Genomic DNA, 27,620 nt, shown 5'->3' with positions numbered 1-27,620 from the left:
CTTCTTTTTTCAATCACTTATTTTTTCAACGCCATCGCTCTCTCTAAGTTTTTCGATCTTCTCTCGCCTTTATTTGAAGAGGCCAATCACTTGTGGCCACATGGCATAGCTAACCTTGCTCCTTTCTCCAAATCGATGCTACACAATCAAGGTAATTATCAAGGTTAAAATAGGCTCCAGGTCTGTCTCTCTCACAACGGGTCGTACCTCCAAGCTCCAGCTAATGTTGTAGAATCGCCCACTCCTTCGTCTCTCTCTCTCTCTCTCTCTCTCTCTCGCGCGCGCGCGCACACATACCCACACAAACGCAAACGCAGGACGCAGGTGCAATTGTGTTGATGTAGAGTGAAGGCATGTTGGATCTGTCTGTGTCGGACACGTTCTTTCCGGTACTTGACACGTTTGCGCGCGCCCACCCATTTGGATGAGCAACTCCATGTTGCTGAGCTTGCCAGAAGAAGGCGAGGATAATGAGGAGGCGGAGGATCGAGACAGTGTGGGAGCTCGTGGAAGAGGTCAAGAGGCGCACCATCCTGTGGTTGATCTTTGTTCTTGGCCTGGCTTATGTTCTTTCACGTAAGACTCTCTCTCTCTCTCTCTCTCTCTCTCTCTCTCTCTCTCTCTCTACACACACACACACACACAGAGTTGCACACTAGGGCGGTTACAGGTACACACAGACACTGACGGAAGACCTGCAAAAGAGACATGCAACCTTCTCAATCGAAGATGTGAACTCCAGAGTCCAGGCGTCCCACTCAATTACCTAGCATGAGCTTTTAGAATGAAATTATTAAGAGAATGCGGCATAGTTCAGAGTTCTTATCATACGACGGTCCAGAACTGCTATTCACTTGGTCAGCCATGTTATGGTCCTAAACAGAAGATGTCGAATTAAGCAAGAGTGTGTGTCAAAGGTCCAGAACTGCTATTCACTTGGTCAGCCATGTTATGGTCCTAAACAGAAGATATCGAATTAAGCAAGAGTGTGTGTCAAAGGTCACGAAACTTTCTGTTACCTCATGACACCTTTTTTGATCAAAATCGGCCCATCTATTGGAGTAAGGGCTTGCCTTTTACGCTCCCTATTCTTTATGGGGAATCATAGATTGAGGCTAATATCAGCTTTTTAATTCTTTAGAGTGAAGACAAATGCACCTACCGACCACATACAAACACATGCACTAGCGGATGGTATGTTTGTGTTGTTGAAATATATTGTGATGTGCACGAGTGGAGGACAAAAGGACCAAGTGAGTCTGCCTTGTACATGAAAGTGCATCTCCTTATGTTAGACTAGAAGGTCTACACCAAGAAGATAACTACACGCCAAGAACCTAAGTGGCCACACACCACACCTTCCCCCTTAGGGAGAAAAAGATGCACATTTTTTTACAAATTTTGGACTGAAAAGTGACTCAATACGAAGGGACCAACTCCGACATCTCATTGGGGGGAGAGATCATACAACAACTGAGGACTTGACTTAGGGACTAGACTTGGGGACTCGACTTGACAAGAGAGAGGACACCATCATGCCAAACATGGATGCAACGGATGTGGGGCGAATACTTCCACTTGCGTACATCGCCTCAAGGCATGGAACACATCTCGCTCGTCCATCAAACAATGTGGTGTGCATGTGACTGAGGCAAGCTGAGATGAAACCGAGTGTCCTTTCCTATATAGATATCGCATGCGCTACAACAACCTTCTCGGCAGATATATGGGAGGTTCACACCATTCCATGTCCTGCTACACACCCACACTCACCTTATCTCCCTCCTAAGGGAGAAAATAGACGCACATCTTTTTATTGATTTTTCGACTCACTTTCGACACCTCATGTGGGGGACGGACTTACAACTACCTGGACTTGACATTGAGACTGAACTCGAGGCTAAAATCGACGAGAGAAGAAGGATCAACATCATGCCGAACTCATACATCTTGCTTATGCAAACATTAGGTTGCTATCCCAATGTTATGGACAAGACGAGGAATGACTAGCGCCTACATTATATTGACAAAGACATGTAATTTTTGGAGCATACATCAATCTCAAAATGTCACGTGACACATCCAACCCTATGTGTCCGTCGACAAGCTACAACACGACAAGGGTTCCGTCAGTCCAGTCAGTCTAGATTAGCAAGTGTTCTGGCACTTTTGTGAGTCTGTTCGCAGACTGTGCATGCCCAGACACTTAGTGTAGATGCATATCCTCTGGTTGCACATAGCATGATCATAAGCATTCCCATCAGAATCCTTAAGGGGAATTTTCCAGTGCATTTAGCCTATTTTACCTATTTTTGACATTTTTCATTTATTATTTTTAAGTGACTTTTTGTTGGAAAGTAGGTAGGGCAAATTGAGTAAGTTTGTATATAAGCAAACCTAGGCTAGCACTAAATGGCAGAAGAGGAAGCAGAGCTTCACCGCTCAACAGGCAACTTCTCAAGCAAGAACCCCTTGGGGGCGATTCCCTCAAGCAAACCCCTTAGCGTTTTTCATCAAGTACCATCGCCTAGCCTCTCAGTTGCTAGCGTTTTTCCATCAGCAAGCTCCACCACAAGGACCTCAGCCTAGCGTTTTTGATTCCATCACCTCTATCGCCAGGCACCAGTAGCCCTAGCGTTTTCTACCAGCAAGGGCAGCGTTTTTGCATAACCATTTCAGCAGATGAAGACCTGCAGTTTTTAGCCAAAAGCCAGCAGTTTTCAGCCCTAAAGACTTGCAGTTTCAGCCCCCAAATCAGCGTTTTTCAGCAGCAGAAATCATTCCCAATTCAACGTTTCTGAATTGCAGCAGATTTCAGCCTTGAGCGTTTTTGGACAGCAGATAAAGAGTAGCAGATTTCAGCCATAGAGTCGGTCTCGCCATCCCCTTCGTCGACATCGACCTAGCCTAGACTTGCATCAGTTTCATGCATACACTTTGTACGAGTTTGTGCAATCATTAGTAGACCACTCTCGCCGACGAGTGGGGCCTTCGGAGGAGGGTTTTACGCCTCTGGTGTCGTATTCTCTTCTCTCTCTATCTCTCTTAGCACCTTCGCTCACAGTGTCCATTCACTTTGTTTGTGTCCATTGCACTCTCTCAGCACCTTCACTCACAGTGTCCATTCACTTTGTTTGTGTCCATTGCACTCTCTCACTAAAGGAACGGAAGGCTCTCCCTTCCGTAAGTAAAAGGAACCATTGAGCACAGTTCGGAGCACTCATCTTGAGCAAAGTTCAAACATTCATTCCGCTGCACCTTACATTGGTATCAGAGCTTTGGCAGTGTTCTATATCACTCAAGGAAAGAACCACAAGAATCATAAGAATTTTTTTTGCTTGTTGCGGTCGCACGAACCCAAGTTCGCTTGGGCGTGTCGATTCCTAATCGTGTTTTTGAAGAGTGATAGGAATCCCAGGAAAGAAGGGCTCGTCTAGCCTCCCCTTGTGCCTCTTTTCACTCATTGAGAGCGGACCGTGCACTTGGTGGCTGGCCGATCGACGTGAGGTGGGAAAAAGCAACCTTGGTGTGACCACAAGGCCGCTAAGGGGTGCGCCCGTAGAAAAGAGAAGAACTCGGGTAAAGAGAAGATCCTTCTCAAACACGGATTGCAAGCGAAAGAAAACCTCAAGAACCTCAAGAACCCAAGAACCCAAGACCCCCAAGGCCCAAGTTCCTCGTGAACTTAAGAACCAAAGATCATAGTGCATGGTCATCGCCCGAAGCGGAATGGATACTTCACGTACAGGTGATGAGCATGAGAGAGGCGATGAAGAGTTCTCTCGACCAAGAGATTTTTCCGACCCTCCCCCTTCTCCATCTACGCCACGAGTTGTACCAACTTCCATGGAGGCGATGGTCAAGTCAATGTTGGACATGATGGCCCAACAACAAGAAGCGAATCGCGAAGCGACTCGCCTTGTGCTGGCACAACAAGAAGCGAATCGAATTGCGTTGGCACGCGAGCGCGAAGAACAAAATGAAAGAAATGCAATATACAAGAAGCGGCTCGCATTGCTTTAGAACGTGAGCGCGATGAACGAAACGAAAGAAAAGCACAAAGAAAGGAGAAACTGTTAGGTGCAGCGGAATGAATGTTGTATTTTCTCAAGATTAGTGATCTTTATTGCTCAAGGTTCCTTTTAGTTCTTTAGGGAAAGAGAGAGCTTTCCGTCTTGTAGAGTGCTGTGGTCACGAACAAAGTGAGTGGATTGTGCGTGCAAGTGAATGAGACTGAGAGAAGGAGAGAGAAGAGATACGACACCCGAGAGGTTGTAAAACCCTCCTCCGAAGGCCCCTCTCTCGTTGGCGAGAGTGGTCTATTCTTTGATTGCACAAAGGTGTCCAATGCGTATGCAATGGACTAGGCAACTTGATCTATGCCGATGACGACGATGACGATGACGATGACGATGACGACGACGACGACGACGGCTAAGGCTAAAATCTGTGATCTTCTAAGGCTGAATTCGGTGGTCTTCTTGGTGGCTGGAAATAACTGTTTTCATGCGGGTTTCATGGCTGAAAATGACTGCTTCCGTCGAGGTTCATGCTAAGGACAAAAACGCTGATCTGTTTTTAGGGTTTCTGAAAAACGCTGAAGCTTCTGAAGTTAGAAACGCTGGCCTTTCTCTTCTTGCTGGCGATCTCTGGCATGGGAGGAACGCTGGGGAGAGAGAAGTGAATTGCTGGCGATGGTGCTGCGGGGACTGGCCTCGCCAAGGGAATGGAGAGGGTTCTTGCTGAGAAGGTGCTTGTTGAGCATGTGCTCCTGCTGCCTCTTCTGTCATTTAGTGCTAACTTGGGTTTGCTTATATAGAAACTTAGCAAATTTGCCCTACTTACTTTTGTAGGAAAGTCACTTAAAAATAATAAGTGAAAATCCCAATAAATAGGAAAATAGGCTAAATGCACTGGAAAATTCCCCTAACTGATGCTAAAGGATTCTGATGGGAATTCCGATGATCATACTGTGTGCAACCGGAGGATATGCATCTATGCTAAGTGACTGGGCATGCACGGTCTACGAATAGACTCACAAAAGTGCCAGATCACTGCTATTCTAAACTTGATTGAACTGACTGAACCCTGCTGTGGTGTAGCTTGTCCACGGACACATAGGGTTGGGATGTGTCACGTGACATCTCCTCCTTTTCAAAGTGAGGTACTGATACCGAACTGTATGGCGTCGAGGGAGATCGCCAACAGCATCCGGAATCCTCGAAGGGACTCTTCGTCGGCCCACTCTGGTGTGTGGGTCGTGCGGTACTTGAACTTCATAAAGGTCTGCAACGCTTGCTTCTTTGGGCCGCGCCGAAAGCGACTCAAAGTCTTCTGAATCTCCTTTCTTGCTTCAACTTCGTCTAGAGTCTTGCTTCTTTCGTCTTCAAGAATCTCCATGGCTGAAAATTCGTGAAACCATCTCCAACACAAAACCATGAACATACCCATTTCATGTAAAGTGAAGGAAAAAAATCTGGTCTTCTCTAAAGACTGTGTATGCAATGTCGATGAACATAGAGACGGAGTGACAACCGGTTCATCAAACACATGCAAGCAATGCGCTCGAACCTTTTCCGTTTGATCGAAATCAATCAACTGTGGCAAATCACAATGGAAATGCCCATGCTTGGTGCTCATACTATCATGTGATCTTTCGGAAACTGTGTCGTGCCACGGAAGAAACATGGAATGTGACTTCCTGACATACAGACTTTTCAACTTTTCATGAACAATCCGCATACATTCGTGCTCATCCATGAGAGAAACGTGCTCAACATACAATATGTCATGCCTAGGAAAAGGGATCACATAACGATGCAGACTAAAATACAGGAAACCTTCACGAATGAAACACTCGAACAATGCGTGCGTATCAATCATATGAACACATAATACTTCCTGTGATGGTTCTTGGGACCTAGGCTCGAGAGCCAAGATCGCTTCTTCGGGGTCTATCGAATCTTCTTGTGGGGGGTCTGTGGACCTCGACTCGAAAGCCAAGATCGATTCTTGGTGATTGATCGAATCTACAACGAGGTTAGCTTCGCTAGAAAAAGCATCAACTAACACATCATCCTTGTGAACAATCACATCATCTTCATGCAATTCATCATGCTTGTGAGAAATCACATCTTGATCATCATGCAATTCATCATGCTTGTCTTTATCATTCAAATCATCATGCTTATCATTGGCATCCAATTCATCATGCTTATCATTGTCATTCAAATCATTATGCAAATCATTATCATTCAATTCATCATGCTTCTCATCATGCAATTCCTGTGTGTCATGCTGTGGAGAAGAAGAGACCGAGAGATTCTCCTTTTTCCGATTCTGTTGCATCTGTGCCTAAGCTTGAGAAAAGAGTTGCAATAACTCTTGCATTTGTGCTTTGTTCTCGCGAGAAAATTCTGCTTCTATGGCTACCCTTCTTTCTTGGTACTTACGCTCGATGGCTGCCATATCTTCTTCGTAGGCTTTTCTTTCTGCTTCTCTTTCTTGGTCCAACTCCTCCATAACAGTTAGTGCAATCTTTGTCGTAGATGGGGAAGGGTCGGAAAAACCTCCTGGTGGGGAAAATTCTTCTTCGTCTCTCTCATGCTCATCACTTCCAAGCGAAGTATCCAATCCGCTTCGAGTGATGATCATTCTGCAATCGTGGGTTCTTGTGGGTTCTTGTGTTCTTAAGTCCACGAGGGACTTGGGTTCTTGCGGGTCTTGGGTTCTTAAGTTCACGAGGAACTTGGGTTCTTGGGGGGTCTTGAGGTTCTTGAGGTCCTTGATTCGCAAGAATCTTGGGTTCTTGAGGTCCTTGATTTGTGAGAATCTTGGGTTCTTGGGGTTCTTGAGGTTTTCTTTCGCTTGCAAATCGCGTTGGAGAAGGATCTTCTCTTCACCCGAGTTCTACCCTTTTCTGCGGGCGCACCCCTTAGCGGCCTTGCGCTCACACCAAGGTTGCTTTTTCCCACCTCACGTCGATTGGCCGGCCGCTAAGTGCACGGTCCGCTCTCAATGAGTGAAAAGAGACACAAGGGGAGGCTGGACAAGCCCTTCTTTCTTGGGATTCCTGTCACTCTTCAATAAAACACGATTAGGAATCGCCACGCCCAAGTAAACTTGGGTTCGTGCGATCGCAACAAGCAAAAAAATTCTTGTGGTTCTTGTGGTTCTTTCCTTGAGTAATGCAGAACACTTCCAAAGCTCTGATACCAATGTTAGGTGCAGCGGAATGAATGTTGTATTTTCTCAAGATTAGTGATCTTTATTGCTCAAGGTTCCTTTTAGTTCTTTAGGGAAAAAGAGAGCTTTCCGTCTTGTAGAGTGCTGTGGTCACGAACAAAGTGAGTGGATTGTGCGTGCAAGTGAATGAGACTAAGAGAAGGAGAGAGAAGAGATACAACACCCGAGAGGTTGTAAAACCCTCCTCCGAAGGCCCCACTCTTGTCGGCGAGAGTGGTCTATTCTTTGATTGCACAAAGGTGTACAATGCGTATGCAATGGACTAGGCAACTTGGTCTATGCCGATGACGACAACGACGACGACGACGACGACGACGGCTAAGGCTAAAATCTGTGATCTTCTAAGGCTGAATTCGGTGGTCTTCTTGGTGGCTGGAAATAACTGTTTTCATGCGGGTTTCATGGCTGAAAATGACTGCTTCCGTCGAGGTTCATGCTAAGGACAAAAACGCTGATCTGTTTTTAGGGTTTCTGCGTTTTTAGGGTTTTTGCGTTTTTAGGGTTTTTGCGTTTTTAGGGTTTCTGAAAAACGCTGAAGCTTCTGAAGTCAGAAATGCTGGCCTTTCTCTTCTTTCTGGGGATCTCTGGCATGGGAGGAACGCTAGGGGGAGAGAAGTGAATTGCCGGCGATGGTGCTGCGGGGAGTGACCTCGCCAAGGGAATGGAGAGGGTTCTTGTTGAGAAGGTGCCTGTTGAGCATGTGCTCTTGCTGCCTCTTCTGCCATTTAGCGCTAACTTGGGTTTGCTTATATAGAAACTTAGCAAATTTGCCCTACTTACTTTTGTAGGAAAGTCACTTAAAAATAATAAGTGAAAATCCCAATAAATAGGAAAATAGGCTAAATGCACTGGAAAATTCCCCTAACTGATGCTAAAGGATTCTGATGGGAATTCCGATGATCATACTGTGTGCAACTGGAGGATATGCATCTATGCTAAGTGACTGGGCATGCACGGTCTACGAATAGACTCACAAAAGTGCCAGATCACTGCTATTCTAAACTTGATTGAACTGACTGAACCCTGCTGTGGTGTAGCTTGTCCACGGACACATAGGGTTGGGATGTGTCACGTGACAGAAACGGGAGGCTTAAAGTGCGGCCTTGGAGGCCGAGCGTGAGGCTCAAAGAGACCTCCGTACTCAAATTGGTTTGCCAAGTTCTTGCCTCGAAGTCCGAACCAGCCAAAGATCGTGGGAGTTCCTCAAGTGGCGCAAGCCACAATGCGAATTCCAACAACCCAGTCACAGAGAAGTTGACTTTTAGTAAGCATGATATAAGATGGATGCTACGGTTATTCATTCTTGGTTGCATCAATTTAATGCTTATTTTGCGACAACTAAGAAGACATGAAATAGCAAGGTTTTGACGGCAGCTATGTACCTTGCTGGTGATGCCATCAATTGGTACCATGTATGGCAAGAGGCACAGTTAGCCGTGCACTTAGAGGAAGCCGACGAATTCACGCCCTTTTCCTTCAATTGGGCTGATTTCCAAGACAAGCTCAAGGCGTGGTTTATTCCACCTCAGTACCTCGCACGATTGAAGGACGATTGGCGCGTTCTCAAGCAAAATGTTATGCTGGTTGTCTTTTTCTAATAGTGTTTTGCAGCTAGGTACCCAATTATGCAAGTCGGATGATGAACGCAAAGAGGCATTCCTTTTTGGGTTAGATGACTATATCAAGTTTGATGTAGAAGTCTTCGGTCCAATCGATCTCAACAAGGCGGTAGTGATTGCTCTCGCACAGGAGATGAAGCACAACAAGGGAAAGCCCAAGGAGAACAAGACTTCCACAAGTACCTCGCAAACTTCTCAGAACCCTCAGAACGGTAAGAACGGTAAGACTGGTAAGAACGGTAACTCTTCTAACCAATCTTCCAACAGTCTCTCAGAAAAGAATTCTTCCAATGGACCTAAGGGTAAGGCTAACACAATTGCTAAACCTAAGCTCACTCCATATGAAAAGGTAGCACAACGAATTAAGGGTAGCACTTATTCTAAGGAAGGTCGTTGTTTTCATTGTCACATTAAGGGTCACATAAAAAGAACATGTCTTGAATTGAATGAAATTAAAGAATCCACATAACCCACTTCCTCTGCAATGTAATTACTGATACCACGAGTGTGCCCCAAGTTTCTCCTGACCCTCCCATTGATGTTAAATGTTATGGTCATATGACGGGGCACCGTTTTGTCATATTGTTTGACCTAGGTAGTATGCATGATGTGATCAGTCCCTCTCTTGTTGAGAGAGTCTGCTTAGAGGTTAGTCAGAAATCTCCTCTTGAGGTCTCTGGCTTTGTTCCCGGGTATGGACTCTCTCATCACGCAAGAGTGTCTTGGTGTGTTGTTTACAATTCAATAAGCTGCTTTCCATAGAAAATTTTTAGTCTCTCCTCTCTCAAGATGTGATATGATTTTGGGCATTCGATGGTTTTGTGAGCTTAACCCTCTTATTGATTGGGAGGCTAACACTTTCACTCTCAATGCCAAAAGTGACTCTCCCATTGTCATTCGTGGAGAGGAAGTTGTTTATTCTCCCTCTCTCATTGCTAATGTGCATGACAAGATTGAACGGATTCAGGAGAAGGAGACTCTCTCAGTCTCTTCTTCTCCAAAGCATGACACAGGATTTGCATGATTATGAGAAGTATGATGAATTGAATGATAATGATAAGCATGATGATTTGGATGATAATGATGAGCATGATGATTTGCATGATCAAGATGTGATTTCTCACAAGCATAATGAGTTGCATGAAGAAGATGCGATTGTTTACAAGAAGGATGATGTCCTAGTTGATACTTTCTCTAGTGAAGCTAACCTCATTGCAGAGACGACCAGTCACGAAGACTTGGCTCTCGAGCCTAGGTCCAAAGAACCCTCACAAGAAGTATTATGTGTTCGCATGATTCATACGCACGCATTGTTTGAGTGTTTCATTTGTGATCGTTTCTTGTATTTTTTTCAGGGCCTCACTTATTTCCTTTATTAACTTTGGACCTTTTAAAAGGTCTTAAAAATGACCTTAGGCCATGTTCAAATGTGAACATGGCCAAAGCTGAAAATATGACTGTATACATTGTTAAATGTACAAAGAGGGCGGCATTAGGCCTTTAACCCAACAACCTCCCACTTAAAGGCATAAGTGACGCCTCTAAGTTATCCAACTCCCTCCATCTGTATGCAATGCTCATGTTGAGCTTTAGCAAGGCTCTTGGTGAGAACATCTGCAGGGTTATCATGTGTGTGAATCTTAGTCAAGGTGACTAGACCATCCTCCAATACCTGTCGTATGACGTTGTATCGCACATCAATGTGCTTTGTCCGTGCATGAAATATGGCATTCTTGGCCAAATAGACAGCACTTTGGCTATCACATCCCAAGACAGGAGTACTAGCAGGCATACCAAGCTCTTTGACAAGTCTGCCCAACCATATGGCCTCTTTAGAAGCCTCAGTGGTTGAAATATATTCAGCCTCAGTAGTACTCAATGCCACAATTTTCTGCAGTCGTGAACACCAAGAGACAGCACCACCAGCAATAGCAAACACATAGCCACTAGTGGACTTCCTGGTATCCAAGTCACCTGCCATATCTGCATCACAATAGCCCTGCAACTTCAGGTCACTTTTGCCATAGCATATACACCTAGATTGTGTACCTGACAAGTATCTCAAAATGCATTTCACAACTTCCCAATGTGCTTTGCCGGGATTGGACATGTATCTACTAACAACTCCCACCGCATGGGCAATGTCAGGACGAGTGGCAACCATAGCATACATAAGAGAACCACAAGCTGACGCATAAGGGGTTCCCTTCATAGCATTCACTGCCACGTCATCCTTTGGGCAATCGGCTTTGCTTAGTTTTGTGTGTGGAGGTAAAGGTACTCCAAGTGACTTAGCTTCAGCCATGTTAAACTTGTCAAGTACTTTAGCAATGTACTTTTCTTGAGATAAGAAGAGCAATTTCAGCTTTCTATCTCTCTTGATTCTCATGCCCAATGTCACCAGCTAGTGGCAATTCCATTTTTGTTTATTTGGGGAATTTCGTTTGTTTTACCTTTTGGAAACACCCCTCTGGAAATCTAACTGCCCTGCATTGCATAGCCAGTGTGGAACTGTTCAGAGAGAGTCCAGGCCTGAGGGCTAAAGAGCACTAAGGTTGGACAAGGACTATGGTTAGCCAAAGTGGGGTCATTGGCCAGCCAAAGCGGAATCCTTTGCTACATAGGCTACATTTCAGTTCTGGGTGTGGCTGCAGTGTACAAAGAGGGTCAGATGACTTAGAAGAATGTAATGGCAGAAACTCCTAAATTTTAGGGACTGCTATTTTTGGACGGCAAAATGTCTTCGCGTCATTACGTACAGTTTGATATGGGGATCATTTTGTTACTCTGTGGCCAAGTCAACAGAGGCTGCAGGTGAGATATTGTTAGACCCGAACGTCTAAAGCGGGAAAATGCACAAATGAGTGACACTTGGCACTCTGAGGCCAGTTTACTACTTAAAGAGAAGGCAAAAACGTGATTTTCAGCTGTGAGCTCGTTTTTGAGTGTTGTCACATGTGGGAGAGCTTCAATGGAGTGCTGGCTTACCCTCTATGTACAGTGAGGTGCAGGATGTCATGACCTACACACCTCTCACTGCTCTCTCTCTCCCCTATTCTTTATGGTTATGCCCCTCTAGTGGGCTTTTCAATTGACCAATGTATAGTTGTGTGGGTTCATGCGCGATTGCCAAGACAAGAGCCTCTTGCACAGGTACTGGATTAGCTAGCGGCTAATCCCCCGCAGGTACAGGTGATTCGGAGAGGTTTCACGTGCGAAATCTCGTCTCATTCAAAAGGCAAGTAGCCCTACAGGTGCGGGAGCTCGAGGACTTGCTACGGATGCGACCGGCACGCGAAACGGAGCCCGAAACAGTGAATTACAGCTTGCTGTGTATTTTTGCAGGTTTAGGGTTTTGGCCCTAAACGGACCCTAATACCCCCAGGAGGTTCGGGGACGCAAGGGGACCGCTGTACAGGTGATCTGGTGCATTTTCGGGGCAGAAAACAGAGAATTCAGCGTGCTGCAAATTCTCGCCAGGTTTTGCAAAGTGTCCGTATGCGTCGGGAAAGTCATCCAATGCGTGGGAATACTGATTGTGAAGGGTCCTAGTACAGTTATGTTGCCAAAATCAGGCCAGAACAGTTGAAATTCAGCCAAGATTGTGCGGGGCAGCTTGTAGGGAACCACAGCTTTTATTCCCTCTGTTAAAGAATAAAGAAATACCGAAAGGGACGCCTAATTTAGGGGCCAGTCTGGTGTCGGTCTTCTCATAGAGGTGCAATCTAGCATCTGTATCCCATTCCCCTCTCTTGTGTCATTATAGCACAGGTAGAATAGACGACTAATAATGGGTGAAAGCTAAATCAAGGTTTGAAGTAATGTCTACCGCCCTTTTTGGATTGAACAGGCTGGTTTCATGGTTCCATCGACAGGATTAAATCACTTTTTCCCATAGAAGTGAGCCTTGGTCAGATTGGGCTTGAAGACACAAGGATCATAGACCAGACACAGGGAATTGCAATTATGGCTGACAGACCAGATGATGTGACTGAAGAGGTTTCCTCTTCACAGGGTCAATAGACGCATGAAGTGGGTGAGTCTTCAAGACCACCACAGACGGATGATGATATATTCAGGACCCAGTTTGCTACTGCTGTGGCTATGTTCACATAGGTGATGCAGAACCCGAGGTTTTTAGCCTTTCTGCAACCTTCTCTTCCGTCTCAGCAAGTTGGGTCACTGGATCATATTCAAAAGCCTGTTAAGGCTCAAGCACAGGTGATTCATACTGCAGAGTCAATGGAAACTCCTGTACACTTGACGGAGAACATGCAGTCTCCACAACCTGTGCCTAAGGTGCAAGAATGGGTGGCTCAAATGCCAGTTTTTCAAGCTGTACCAGTTCAGCCCGCCACCTTTCAGCAGCCTATAGCTGGTTCTAATGGGTAGGGAAGCAACCTACAGGCTATGCAACAAGTCTTCCCACCACCTTCAGTACACCCTGGCTATTTTGGAGGTAGATGGGTATTCCAGAGCATGGCTGGTCATGCACTTGGAAATCAGTTTTACACGCCAGGAACAGTGTTCGGGGGTGCTCAAACGATGATGCCTAACCCCATGTACAGTGTCATGGGTATGCAACTAGGGTTTCAGAGCACTCAGGGCCAATTTGGGATGCCACAGGCAAATTTTGGTATGGCTGGAATTACAAATCAGCAGCCAAATATGGCATTTCCAGGTCAAGTTAATAGCGGCCAAGGAACACAGATGAACCCTAATAGTGTTCCCATGTTTCAGTCACTTCCATATGACAATTTAACGCCGTTGGAGAGGCCAACTCCGTACAAAGAAGGTGGCAAAGGTGTGTCTTTCCCGACCTTTACAGGGTTTGATGACAGGAAGAAGGCTCTCTCATTCCTCCAGCAGTTTGATAAGGCCTATGCAGGGGGAAACTTTACAGAGGCTTCAAAGGTCCGCAAGGCAGCCACTTTCTTGACAGGGAATGCGGGACAATGGTGGACAACTTTATTGCTTCAAGGGCAAGCTCCATCCACATGGATTTACTTCAAGCAGATTTTTGCAGCAGCATGATTATCTGATGACTTTGAAGCAGATGTCATGACAGAATGGCACAAGCTTAATGCTGTCACTTGCAGAAATCTGGATGATTATAATCGGAAGTTTTGGAAAGCTCTACTTCTAGGAACTTCCTATAGGTTTGTGCCATTGACAAAACATATTGAAAAATACTGTTGTGGCCTACCTAAAGGATTGAGAAAGTACTGTACGAAGACAAAAGTCACTACTTTGACGCAGCTCATCGAGGTAGCAAACACTGGCAATGGTTTGCTCAAGGGAGAAGATTGTGAATTTAACATTGGCGTCAAGGCAGGATTAGGCAAGAAAAATTCATCCAAGAAGCACGTTCCCAATGAGGCTCCTAAAGGGACTCAGGAGTCGGCCAACGCAGGGAAAGATAAAGCTACGGTTGAATCAGAAAAGGGACCAGCAAAGAAATGGAAAAGACGTTTTCCTCGCAAGTCAGAAGAGCAAAAGAAGGTCCTGAGGACAGAGAACAAATGCTTTATATGTGAGCAGCTTGGCCACATTGCTTACAATTGTCCTACAAAGAAAAGGCGAGCTGATTCTGATGACAAGGAAGACCAGAAAGGAAAGAAGCCCATGGCTGGTCTAGTGCCAGATATGGTGGGCGACAAGCCAAATTCAGATGCAAGTGAGCTTTGGAGAGGATGGGGAAAGGTCAGGGATCAAACAATGCTTATCTTCTTTGACCCAGGGGCCAAAGCCAACTTTATTTCCCCAGAATTGGCTTCAAAGTTGGGAATCAGACCTGAAGAAATGGGGTATACAACAGAGGCAAGTTTGGCATGTCCTGGCCATACAGAGGCTGTGACGCCCATCATTGGAAAATTGCGCCTACATATCCAGTCCTATGTAGATGCTGAAGAATTTTACATCATGCCACTGGACGGATGTGATGTGTTGCTACGTATTCCTTGGTTGTTTCGTGTACAGGGAATCATGGATGCTTACAACAAAAAGATCACTGTACAGAGCAGGGGAAAGACTCACATTCTGGATATAAAGCTTAAAGGGGAGTCTATTCCCACTGTATCAGCTTCTGCTATTACTTCTGTAATGAAAAAGCATCTTTCTGCGTACTTGGTTTTTGCACGTGAAGTGTCAGATTGTGATGAATCAAATTTATCTGTGCTAGATAAAGAAAGGTCAATGTTTTGCAACAGTATAGTGACTGTTTTTCCGATTCATTACCGTCTCAATTACCGCCACAGAGACCCAAGGACCATGCGATAGATTTGGTGCCAGGCAGTAGCCCACCAAATAAGCCTCCGTATAGGGTTAGTGCGGCTCAACAGAAAGAGATAATGGGCCAAGTACAGGAGCTGTTAGAAAAGGGGCTGATTCAGCCCAGTTCATCTCCATTCTGTTCTCCAGTGTTGGTGCAGAAAAAGGATGGCTCATGGCGTATGTGCATCGACTACCGTGCACTGAACAAGAATACCATCAAGAATAGGTTCCCTATACCTAGAATTGATGATATTATGGACAAATTAGAAGCAGCAGCTATGTTTAGTAGGATAGATCTAAAGAGTGGGTACCATCAGATCCGCATTAGATCAGAGGATGTGCACAAGACTGCTTTTAGAACGACGTTTGGCCTTTACGAATTTTTAGTGATGCCCTTTGGTCTCACAAATGCTCCTGCTACGTTCAATAGGATGATGGACAGAATTTTCCGTCCACACCAGCAGTTTGTTGGTACATTCTTTGATGACATGATAGTCTACTCAAAGAATGAAGAGGAGCATAGGCATCACTTGGCCATTGTGTTCAAAGAGCTACGCAGTCATAGGTTGCTCATCAATGCAAAGAAAAGTGAGTTTTTTTTGGAAGAGATTCACTTTCTGGGACACATTGTCTCAAAGGATGGTGTCAGAATGGATTCTACAAAAGTTGAAGCGATCAAGTCATGGCCAGATTTGAAGACGGTGCATGATGTCCGAAGCTTCTTGGGACTATGCTCCTATTACAGAAGGTTTATCCGAAATTTTGTTGAGATTGCTTCACTTTTACATGCTCTTCAAAAGAAGGCAGTCACCTTTAGATGGACACAGAAAGAGATTTCAGCTTTTAATCTCTTAAAGGAAAAGATGACTTCAGATCCAATCATTGTGTTGCCAGATCTTAGGAAGTCATTTGTGGTCCAGTGTGATGTCTGCGGTAGTAGCATTGGTGCAGTGCTAATGCAAGATGGCAGGGTAGTAGCCTATGAGAGCAGAATTTTGCAAGGGCCAGAGATGACCATGCAGGTCTATGAGAAAGAGTTACTGGCTGTGATTCATGCGCTCTTAAGTTGGAAACACTACATGCTAGGAGCAGATTTCGTTGTCCAAACAGACCATCAGACCTTGCGATACTTCTTGACACAGACAAAGTTATCTAAGAAGCATATACGATGGGCAAATATCTTGTCCATGTTCCATTTTCAGATTGTGCATGTGAAAGGCAAGAAGAACGTTGTGGCTGATGCCTTGTCAAGGAAGCCACAAATTTCCGCTGTGTCAATTCCTTATCATCATGAACTTGATGATATGAGGGAACAATATGAAAATGATGACGATTTTGCAAGGGTCTTCGAGCAACTAATGCATGGACAACGTCATGAACACTATCTTCTCAAAGATGGGTTCATGATGATGCATGGCAGATTGTGTGTCACAAAGCCATTGCGACGCAAAGTTATGGAAGAGAGTCATGTCCCACCGTATGCAGGGCATCGTGGTATCGATGCTACAGTTAAAGCGGTTGAGACATTCTTCTACTGGTCTACATTGAGAAGAGATGTGGATGCCTTTGTGCGAGAATGCCTAATATGCCAAAAGGTCAAGTTTGACAGGTAAAAGGCACCAGGGTTATTGCAACCACTACCTATTCCAGATAAACCATGGGAAAGTATTGCTATGGATTTTATCTTTGATCTTCCGAGAACGCAGACCAGGAAACGATGGTATTTGGACCATTATTTGCAGATTTAGCAAACATGCTCATTTTATTCCTGTCAGGAAGAAGATAAAACTAGATCTGATGGCACGCTTGTTAATGAGCAATATTTTCAAGTATCATGGCATGCCACAGTCGATTGTTAGCGACTGTGATCCACGCATGACAAGTTTGTTTTGGAGAGGCTTGTTTGAGAATATGGGCACAATGCTCAAATTCTCTTCGTCATTTCATCCTCAAACAGATGGGCAGTCAGAAGAGGCAAATTCTACTGTCCTAGATCTGCTGAAGTGTTATGTGTCAGAGCATAAAGGAAAGTGGGAGCAGTATTTGCCATTGGTGGAGTATGCATACAATAATACAGTGCATTCATCAATTGGCAAGGCACCTTTTGAGATAGTTGAAGGTGGCAAGAAAGTTCCTTCCATACTGCATACAAAGGACAAGATATTTGAAGCAGATAAGTATGTTCAGGACATGGATGAAATGTACAAGAAGGTCAAAGTGGCCTTAGAAAGGACTCGGGCAAAGCAAAAGAAAGCAGCTGATCGTCACCGTCGTGAAGTGGTATTTTCACTTGGTGATTGGGTGCTTCTACGCTTTGAAAAGGCAAGGTTAAAGAAGATGAAGGGCAAGGAAAGACTGTTTCCAAAGCTCAGCATGCGTTACTATGGGCCTTTTCAAGTGTGCGACATAATCAGTGATGTTGCATATAGGCTGAAATTGCCTGACAGTTGGAAGATTCACAATGCGTTTCATGTGAGTCTTCTCAGACCCTATGTGGGTGATGTACCAGAAGATATGTCAGCTGAAGATCAGCCAGAAGTCGAGAAACTTGACGAGATCTTGGTCCCGGAACAGATTTTGGCACACAAAGAAAGGAAAGTGAAAGGCAAGGTTGCTAGGCGTTACTTGGTAAAGTTCAGAAACTATCCACCAATGGATGCTAAGTGGATGGAAGAAGGTGAAATTGCAAAGTCACCAACTGTGTTATCACTTTACCTTGAAGCCTTCGATTTGCAACCTACCTTGACCCCTTGAGTTTCAAAGCTACATGGATTGTCAGTGTGACAATGGCTTCTGAAAGAAATGATGTACATGTTACTCACAGTGAGCTCAAATGAAGTGCATGTTACATGAATGTTAGAGCTGTACAGATTGTCAGTTTGGCAATTGCTCTTATGCAATATCCAAAAGTTTGGTTAGTGCTATAGAAGTGAGTATTTCTTGTCAGTTTGTCAAGGATACAGTAATTGCTTCTATTAAAGGGGTACATGTGTAACTGCATTCTTAAACTGTCGGTTTGGGTATGCTCGAAAGTGTTACTGGATCTAACGTGTACTAAAAGACAGTGGCAAAATGCGTAGCTACCATTTTGTCACTGGAAAATTATTGACTCAAAGCAATGGGAGAGTGTGAAGCTACCACTATGTCATTGGGACAGGGTTCACACGCAGGCAATATACATGTGTCGACGAGGTGTTGAATACACCAGGGTTGACAATGAGCATGTATGTGTCCTATATGTGTCGACAGGTGTTGAATACACCAGTGTTGACTGTGAGCATGTACGACATAGGTGCAAACGAGGACGTTTGAGATTTCAAGAGGGAGGTATGTCACCAGCTAGTGGCAATTCCATTTTTGTTTATTTTCTCTTTCTTTGGGGAATTTCGTTTGTTTTACCTTTTGGAAACACCCCTCTGGAAATCTAACTGCCATGCATTGCATAGCCAGTGTGGAACTATTCAGAGAGAGTCCAAGCCTGAGGGCTAAAGAGCACTAAGGTTGGACAAGGACTATGGTTAGCCAAAGTGGGGTCATTGGCCGGCCAAAGCGGAATCTTTTGCTACATAGGCTACATTTCAGTCCTGGGTGTGGCTGCAGTGTACAAAGAGGGTCAGATAACCTAGAAGAATGTAATGGCAGAAACTCCTAAATTTTAGGGACTGCTATTTTTGGACGGCAAAATGTCTTCGCGTCATTACGTGCAGTTTGATATGGGGATCATTTTGTTACTCTGTGGCCAAGTCAACAGAGGCTGCAGGTGAGATATTTTTAGACCCGAGGGTCTAAAGCGGGAAAATGCACAAATGAGTGACACTTGGCACTCTGAGGCCAGTTTACTACTTAAAGAGAAGGCAAAGACGTGATTTTCAGCTGTGAGCTCGTTTTTGAGTGTTGTCACAGGTGTGAGAGCTTCAATGGAGTGCTGGCTTACCCTCTATGTACAGTGAGGTGCAGGATGTCATGACCTACACACCTCTCACTGCTCTCTCTCTCCCCTATTCTTTATGGTTATGCCCCTCTAGTGGGCTTTTCAATTGACCAATGTATAGTTGTGTGGGTTCATGCGCGATTGCCGAGGCAAGAGCCTCTTGCACAGGTATTGGATTAGCTAGCGGCTAATCCCCCGCAGGTACAGGTGATTCGGAGAGGTTTCACGTGCGAAATCTCGTCCGATTCAAAGGGCAAGTAGCCCTACAGGTGCGGGAGCTCGAGGACTTGCTACGGATGCGACCGGCACGCGAAACGGAGCCCGAAACAGTGAATTACACCCTGCTGTGTATTTTTGCAGGTTTAGGGTTTTGGCCCTAAACGGACCCTAATACCCTCAGGAGGTTCGGGGACGCAAGGGGACCGCTGTACAGGTGATCTGGCGCATTTTCGGGGCAGAAAACAAAGAATTCAGCGTGCTGCAAATTCTCGCCAGGTTTTGCAAAGTGTCCGTATGCATCGGGAAAGTCATCCAATGCGTGGGAATACTGATTGTGAAGGGTCCTAGTACAGTTATGTTGCCAAAATCAGGCCAGAACAGTTGAAATTCAGCCAAGATTGTGCGGGGCAGCTTGTAGGGAACCACAGCTTTTATTCCCTCTGTTAAAGAATAAAGAAATACCGAAAGGGGCGCCTAATTTAGGGGCCAGTCTGGTGTCGGTCTTCTCATACAGGTGCAATCTAGCAGCCTGTATCCCTTTCCCCTTTGTTGTGTCTTGAAAGTACAGGTAAAGTGGGCGACAAATTAAATGGGTGAAAGCAAATAAAGTTTAAGTCTAAGGTCTACCGCCCTTTTTGAAGTTAACAGGCCGGTTTCACCCAAGATGTGCTCAGCATCATCTAAATCCTTCATTGCAAAAGCTGAATTCAGCTGACGTTTAAGAGCATCAATGGTAGACTTATGCTTCCTAGCACTCAACATATCATCTACATATAGCACAAGGATTATAGGACTTCCATCATTATCCTTCTTTGTATACAAACAATGGTCTGAATGGCTGCGTTTAAAGCCTTGAGACAGCATAAAAGTATCAAACTTTTTGTACCACTGACGTGATGACTGCCTCAAACCATACAGTGCCCTTCTTAATTTGCATACAAGTTCCTTTTTATCAGGAACTACAAAACCCTCAGGTTGCTTCATGTAGATATCTTCATCAATGTCACCATGAATCCATTTGATTGAATTCTAAGTCAAGCACTGCAACGAGAGCAAAAAGGACACGCAATGTCGTAAGCTTTACAACAGGAGAAAAGATCACTTGAAAGTCAATCCCCTCTTTCTGTGCATACCCTTTGGCAACTAACCTTGCTTTATACTTAGGCTTTCCATCAACACATTTGACCTTGTAAACCCATTTGTTAGGAAGAGCCTTTCTTCCTTTAGGCAATGGCACAAGATCCCAAGTATTGTTTGCATGCAAAGATTTGATTTCCTCTTGCATCGCAAGCTCCCACTTACTGCTTAACTCACATGATTTTGCCTCTTTATATGTAAGAGGCTCACCTTCATGTGTCAACATAACATGATGCAAAGAGGGGTCAAAGCGCTGTATCAACCTCCTGACACGAGTAGACCTGCGTACCAATGATCTACATTCTCAGGCACAGGTTCTACATCAGGAGTCAACTCATTTTCATCCATGACAGGTGGCTGTCCATCCTCATTTGGTGCATCTAAATGATGTCCTACCTCTTCTGGCTCAAGGTTAACCGGCTGATTATCAATTTCAGCTTGTGGTAATGCATCCTGAGGCTCTTTTTCAACATCAATAGGTGGCAAGGGAGGCTGAAATCTGATCGATTTCTTGTCAATTTCAGAAGATGTAGCATTTTTCAGCAATTTAGCCTCATTGAACACTACATCTCGGCTGCGTACTACCCTCTTAAACTGAGGCAGCCATATCCTGTTGCCCATTTCACCCTCTTCCCCATAACCTAGGAAGAGTCCTTGGATGGACTTGGCATCTAGCTTTGTCCTCAAGTCATTACGAACATGGACAAAAGCCTCGCAGCCAAACACTCTCAAATGATCATAAGAGGTAGGTTTGCCAGACGAGTGTCATTTTTCAGCGTACTGTTAGGAGAGCGATTGCATACATGAACTGCGGTTTTCAAAGCCTCTCCCCAAAACCCATGAGGGAGATTAGCCGTGGACAACATGCAACGCACTCTCACATAAAGTACGGTTATACCTCTCAGCCACACCATTAGAAGCTGGATTATAAGGGGCTGTCAACTCCCTTTTAATCCCATATTCTTCGCAATAACGCTGAAATTCAGCAAACGTCAGATCTCACACATTTAAGCTTACTACCCTTTTGCGTGCTCACAAAAGCATGAAACCTCTTAAATGCATTAAATGTCTCACTCTTATTCTTTAACAAATATGCCTAGCCTTCCTAGTGCAATCATCAATGAATGTAACAAAGTATAATGTACCACCAAAAGACTTAACAGGCATTGAACATACATCGGAGTGAATTAAATCAAGAGCATTAGCTTTGCGCGAAACACCAGAATAATAAGAAGAATTCTTTTGTTGACCATATACACAGTCATTACAAAAATCTAACTTGGTGCCCTTTACATCAACCCTCTTCAAAGAGGAGAGCACATCAAGTCCCTTTTGGCTCATATGGCCAAGTCTTTTGTGCCACAACTCCAAATGAGAAGCAACTTCGGCCACTGCAAGAAACTTGCCAGGCAAAGCTTTGCCATGTAAATAGTACAATGTACCACTCTTGCATCCCTTGACAATGAGCATTGATCCCTTAAGCAACTTCCATGAACCCCCAGCAAACATGGTTATATAACCCTGTGCATCCATCTGGTCAACAGACAATAGACTCTTCTTGATGCCTGGGACATACGTTACATCTTTAAGCATAAACTCTTGGCCATTGTTTAATGCCAAGCGCACAGTGCCCATTCCTTCAATGTCACAAGCATGGTTATCCCCAAGGTAAACCTTGCCATACTTGCCTGCATGATAAGAAGCAAAACACTCCACAGATGGAGTCACATGAAATGAGGCACCCAAGTCTACTATCCAAGACTGTGTAAGACCATCATTTGCATTTAGCAATGCATCAATGACATCTCTACGTGAGATAAGTATGTCTTCTGCATTTGCTACAATAAAATCTGAGGGGCATGAAGTTGCAACGAAGATCTCCTCACTGTCGGATAACTCTGTGATAACCACACTAGAGGATACATTGACAGTCTCCGATTCCTTGGAGGAGGTATCTACTGATTTTTCCCCTTTCTTATCCTTTGTCTCTTCTTCTCCTGTGATTCCTTCTTTCTTTCCTGCTCTTTCTTGAAATACCTGCAATCTGGCTTCTTATGGCCTTTTCTGCCAAACTGATAACAAGTCACATCCTTATCCGTAGACTTGCTTGTGCTCCTGTTTTGAGTTTTGGTACTTGTATTTTGCTTCTGACTTCTGCCTCTCGCATTGTAAGCAGAACTGCCACCTTCCCCACCACTAGACTTGCGTCTAATTTCCTCATTTAAGATGGAGCCTTGCACTCCATCATATGTGAGGTTGGGGCTATTACTCAAAGAAACCACAAGCGTTTCCCAAGAGTCTGGCAAAGTCATCAACAAAAATATGGCTTTCAACTTGTCATCAAAAGGTTGAAGCCCAGTATCCTGTAGCTGACTCATAACACTGGTGAAAGCACTTATGTGCTCCGAAGCCGACTTGGCTTCGTCAAGCATCATGTTCACCAATTTGCGCATCAAATGCACCTGATTCACAAGGGTGGCATTCTCATAAGTGGCCTTCAACTTATGCCAAATTGCATGTGCACTGTCCAAGCCCTTTATGTCCACCTGAATGTCATCGGTCACAACCATTTTGATATAGGCCTTTGCCCTCTTGTTGAGCTTGGCCCAATTCTCATCCGGCATATCCATAGGCTTTACAGCCAAAAGGGCGTCCTCACAATCCTTGAGGAACAAAATTCCCTGCATCCTGTCCTGCCATAAGTCGAAACCTGTAGCGTCAAATCGCTTGATTTCCATCAAGCTCTTGGCATCACGACGAGGAAGTAGAGGCCATTTGCACGGATAAAAATGCAGCAGAAAGTGTCTACACAAAATCTGAAAATTTCCAGTGATCACAATGTACCGCACATTGCATACAATGTGCTGAAAATTTCAGCAATTAACAAGTATCCCCAATGCGTACTTGCATAAACCCACAAAAGGCGTACATAAACCTCAATTTGTGTACATAAAAACAATCCAATTCTGAATTTTTTGCAAATTTACTGTTTTGGCGCATCAATTTGCATCAAATGGATATGTTTTGAGTAGGAAAAGCAAAGGGCATTCACGGGAATCGATTTAGAACACCTGCGTTTTGCTGTTTTGACCTGTAATTTTTTGGTTTTTACCTGTTTTGACCTAATTTCAGCCTGTTTTAGGCTGTTTTGGGAACCCTCATCACCCTAGGTGACACCGGAAGCAAGGGCCTTCGCGATGAAAGCGGAAATTTGACGCGAGAAAAGCCTTTTGTCTGCTGTCCAGCCACCTGCGTAAAGCTTTTGAAACCCTAATCTGGCTCTGATACCAATTGTTGAAGCAGGTGGGCTTCACTAGGTGGAAGAGAAGGTGAAAGAGTGCAGGTTTGTGCACACTGAGCATAGGCGAAAGAGGGAGAGAGAGATGGCGATGAAATCGAAAATGCAGAGAGAGAGAGAGAGGCTCGTATGATATTGGGGGAATTCGCTAGTGAGTAAGTTGAGGCCTCACTTATTCCCTTTATTAACTTTGGACCTTTTAAAAGGTCTTAAAAATGACCTTAGGCCATGTTCAAATGTGAACATGGCCAAAGCTGAAAATATGATTGTATACATTGTTAAATGTACAAAGAGGGCCGCATTAGGCCTTTAACCCAACAGGAAGTATTATGTGTTCGCATGATTGATACGCACGCATTGTTCGAGTGTTTCATTCGTGAAGGTTTCCTGTATTTTAGTTAGCATCGTTATGTGATCCCTTTTACTAGGCATGACATATTGTATGTTGAGCACGTTTCTCTCATGGATGAGCACGAATGTATGTGGATTGTTCATGAAAAGTTGAAAGGTTTGTATGTCAGGGAGTCACATTCCATGTCTCTTCCTTGGCATGACACAGTTTCCGAATGAGCACATGATAGTATGAGCACCAAGCATGGGCATTTCCATTGGGATTTGCCAAAGTTGATTGATTTCGATCAAACAGAAAAGATTCGATCGCATTGTTTGCATGTGTTTGATGAACGGGTTGTCACTCCATCTCTATGTTCATCCACATTGCATACACAGTCTTTAGAGACGACACAATTTTTTTCCTTCACTTTACATGGAATGGATATGTTCATGGTTTTGTGTTGGAGATGGTTTCAGGAATTTTCAGCCATGGAGATTCTTGAAGACGAAAGAAGCATGACTCTCGATGAAGTTGAAGCATCGAAGGAGCCACAGAAGACTTTGAGTCGCTTTCGGCGCGGCCCAAAGAAGCAGGCATTGCAGACCTTTATGAAGTTCAAGTACCGCACGACCCACACTTCAGAGTGGGCCGGCGAAGAGTCCCTTCCAGGATTCCGGATGCTATTGGCGATCTCCCTCGACGCCATACAGTTCGGTACCTATTAATACCTCAATTTGAAAAGGAGGGGATGTTACGTGACACATCCAACCCTCTGTGTCCGTGGACAAGCTACAGTATGATCAGGGTTCAGTCACTCCAGTCAAGTCTAGATTAGAAGTGATTTGGCACTTTTGTGAGTCTATTCGTAGACCGTGCATGTGTAACCGGCCTGTTAACTTCAAAAAGGGCGGTAGGCTTTACTTCAAACCTTAATTTAGCTTTCACCCATTATTAGTCGTCTATTCTACCTGTGTTATAATGACACAAGAGAGGGGAATGGGATACAGATGCTAGAATGCATCTGTATGCGAGTCAGACACTAGATTGGCCCCTAAATAGGCGCCCCTTTCGGTATTTCTTTATTCTTTTACAGTTAAGAGGAAGTACAAAGAGTGCTTATAGCACTAAGCCTGTATCCCGCAGTTCTTAACCTGTATTCCGCAGTTTCTATCCTGTTTGGAGGAATTTGGGCAGCATAACAGCGCAGAACCCTGCCCAAAACAGTCTGTAAGTAGGGAATCGTAAGGAGACCACTGTCCTTGTCCCGATTCCACCTTTAATTGACCAAAACAGAGCATAACCAGCCTCTGTAATTTCTGGTTATTGACTGGTTTTTCTCTGTTTTCAGCTCCCTGTAGTCCCTGCATTGTTCCCTGTACCTTGGGCTAGTTGCCCCTTGAATCTGGAAGGATTTAGGGCATCGAAACAGCCCCAAACCTGCAAAAATCAGAGTTCCGGGAATCCTAATCTGTATCCAGCAATACAACTCCTGTTTTGGGTAAATTTTGGCAGCACAACGGCTCCAAAATTGACCCAAAATTCTTTACTTTAGAGACACACACATAGCACTTTACAAAGGAAACCTGCGACGGGAATTAACACTTGAATACACACACGGCCCGGAAGCTAGAATGCCCTGAGTAGACGCCGACAATCTGTAGGCCCCAAAATTGGCGCCCCTTTCGGTATTTCTTTATACTTTGAGAGGGTAAATTTACAAAGTAGAGTCCTGGGAATCCTTTGTCTATATCCAACTAGATACCACTTGATTTGGCCAAATTTCGGTAGCATATCAACCCCAAAACTTGCGCGAAACCAATTCCCCTGTTGGAACTCACTTCCACTGGCATAAACCCTCTGATTCCAACTCAAAAAGAGCAGTTACAGCTCGCTGGAATTTTTGGTTTTTCACTTGTTTTGAGCCCCAACACTTCCCAGAAGTGTTCTCTGACAATTGGGCACTGTTTCCAATGCATCTGGCATCCATACAGCTGCAAAACAGTAAATTTCAGACCGCTGTATTTTCTGGTTAGGACCTGTTTTTGACCTAATTTCAGCTGTCAACTGTCCCTGCACTGTTCCCAATGCCTTGGACCACGTGCCCCCTGATTCTGGCATGATTCCGAGCACAAAACAGTCCCAAAACAGCCCAAAATCAGCAATAAAGCAGTGCTGATTTTTGTGTGTTTACTTGAGGGGTTATCACCCTCTCATTTCCTTGCTTTGGAGTAGCAGTTAGCTACTCTTGTTCCTGTTCAGAGAGGCTCTTGCCTCAGCAATAGAGCATCAAACCACAAGACTGTACATGGTCAATCTGATGAGCCCACTAGAGGGGCATAACCATAAAGAATAGGGGAGAGAGAGAGCAGTGAGAGGTGTGCAGGTCATGACATCCTGCACCTCACTATACATAGAGGGTAAGCTAGCACTCCATTGAAGCTCTCCGACCTGTGACAATACTCAAAAACGAGGTCACCGCTGAAAATCACGTATTTGCCTTCTCTTTAAGTAGTAAACTGGCCTCAGAGTGCCAAGTGTCACTCATTTGTACATTTTTCCGCTTTAGACCCTCGGGTCTAAAAATATCTCACCTGTAGCCTCTGTTGACCCTTCCGTTCCTTTAATGAGAGAGTGCAAATGATCACAAACAAAGTGGATAAACACTGTGAATGAAGTTGCTGAGACTGAGAGATAGAGAGAGAAAAATACGACACCAGAATGTTGTCAAACCTGCCGTCGAAGGCCCCACTCTCTATGGCGAGAGCGGTCTACTATTTATTGCACAAATCTCTACAATGCAATGGACTTGCGGACGATGTCGACGACAATCATGACGATGACGAGACGGGTCGAAATCTGAAAACGCTAGGGGCTGAAATCTGCAAATTTGCTATCTGCTGAATTTTGACTCTATGTCGGTGACGACGGCGATGACGACGACGCGACTACGATGCGCTGAAAACGCAGATGCTGAAATTTACGAATAGTGGGCTGAATCTGCAAACGCTTGTTTATCTTACCGTGCGGCGAGGATCTACTGCGGGAAGGTGAGATCTGCGAGGTTTGGGGGCTGTAGTACGGAGTCTATATGCTGAAAACTGAAAACGCTGATGCAAAGGGTACTTCTGTCGTCGGGAGTCTACAAAACGCTAGGTGCTCTGCTGTCCTAAAAACGCTAGGGCTGGTCTGATGTCTGATGCAAAAATGCTATGGATTCTGCTATGTCCTGCTATCGCCAGGCTGATATGCAATGCTGAAAAACGTTGGTCCTTGTTGGCTGAAAATGCTAGGTTGCCTGCCGGGGTGTCTTGCTGAGAAGGTGCACTATTGGACGCCTGGTCCCTGCTACCTCTTTTGCCAGAAAGTGCTAGCGCTAGGTTTTCTTATATATTTGCTTAGCCAATTTGCCCTACCCAGTTTCCCAACAAAGTCACTTATTAATAATAAATGAAAAATGGCTAAAATAGGGAAAATAGTGTTAGGTGCAGCGGAATGATTGTTTGCGCTTTGCTCAAGATGAGTGCTCCGAACTGTGCTCAAGGTTCCTTTTGTTCTTATGGAAGG

General features: G+C 44.7%; 1 protein-coding gene across 1 annotated transcript in view; it reads left to right on the top strand.

Moving 5' to 3' along the window:
- Positions 1-200: 200 nt before the first annotated feature.
- Positions 201-27,620, top strand: part of LOC147436506 (phox domain-containing protein) — a 58,292-nt gene continuing 30,872 nt past the window's right edge. The window contains exon 1 of the mRNA XM_086489375.1: positions 201-576. Within this exon, the coding sequence (XP_086345501.1) occupies positions 471-576 (106 nt within the window). The 5' untranslated portion in view covers positions 201-470. The remainder of the gene's footprint in view (positions 577-27,620) is intronic.

Source organism: Adiantum capillus-veneris, chromosome 18 (assembly GCF_014529385.1).
Source record: "Adiantum capillus-veneris isolate H3 chromosome 18, ASM1452938v2, whole genome shotgun sequence".
Taxonomy (NCBI): domain Eukaryota; kingdom Viridiplantae; phylum Streptophyta; class Polypodiopsida; order Polypodiales; family Pteridaceae; genus Adiantum; species Adiantum capillus-veneris.
The sequence above is the reverse complement of the archived record's forward strand: the minus strand, read 5'-3'. Positions and strand labels throughout refer to the sequence as shown.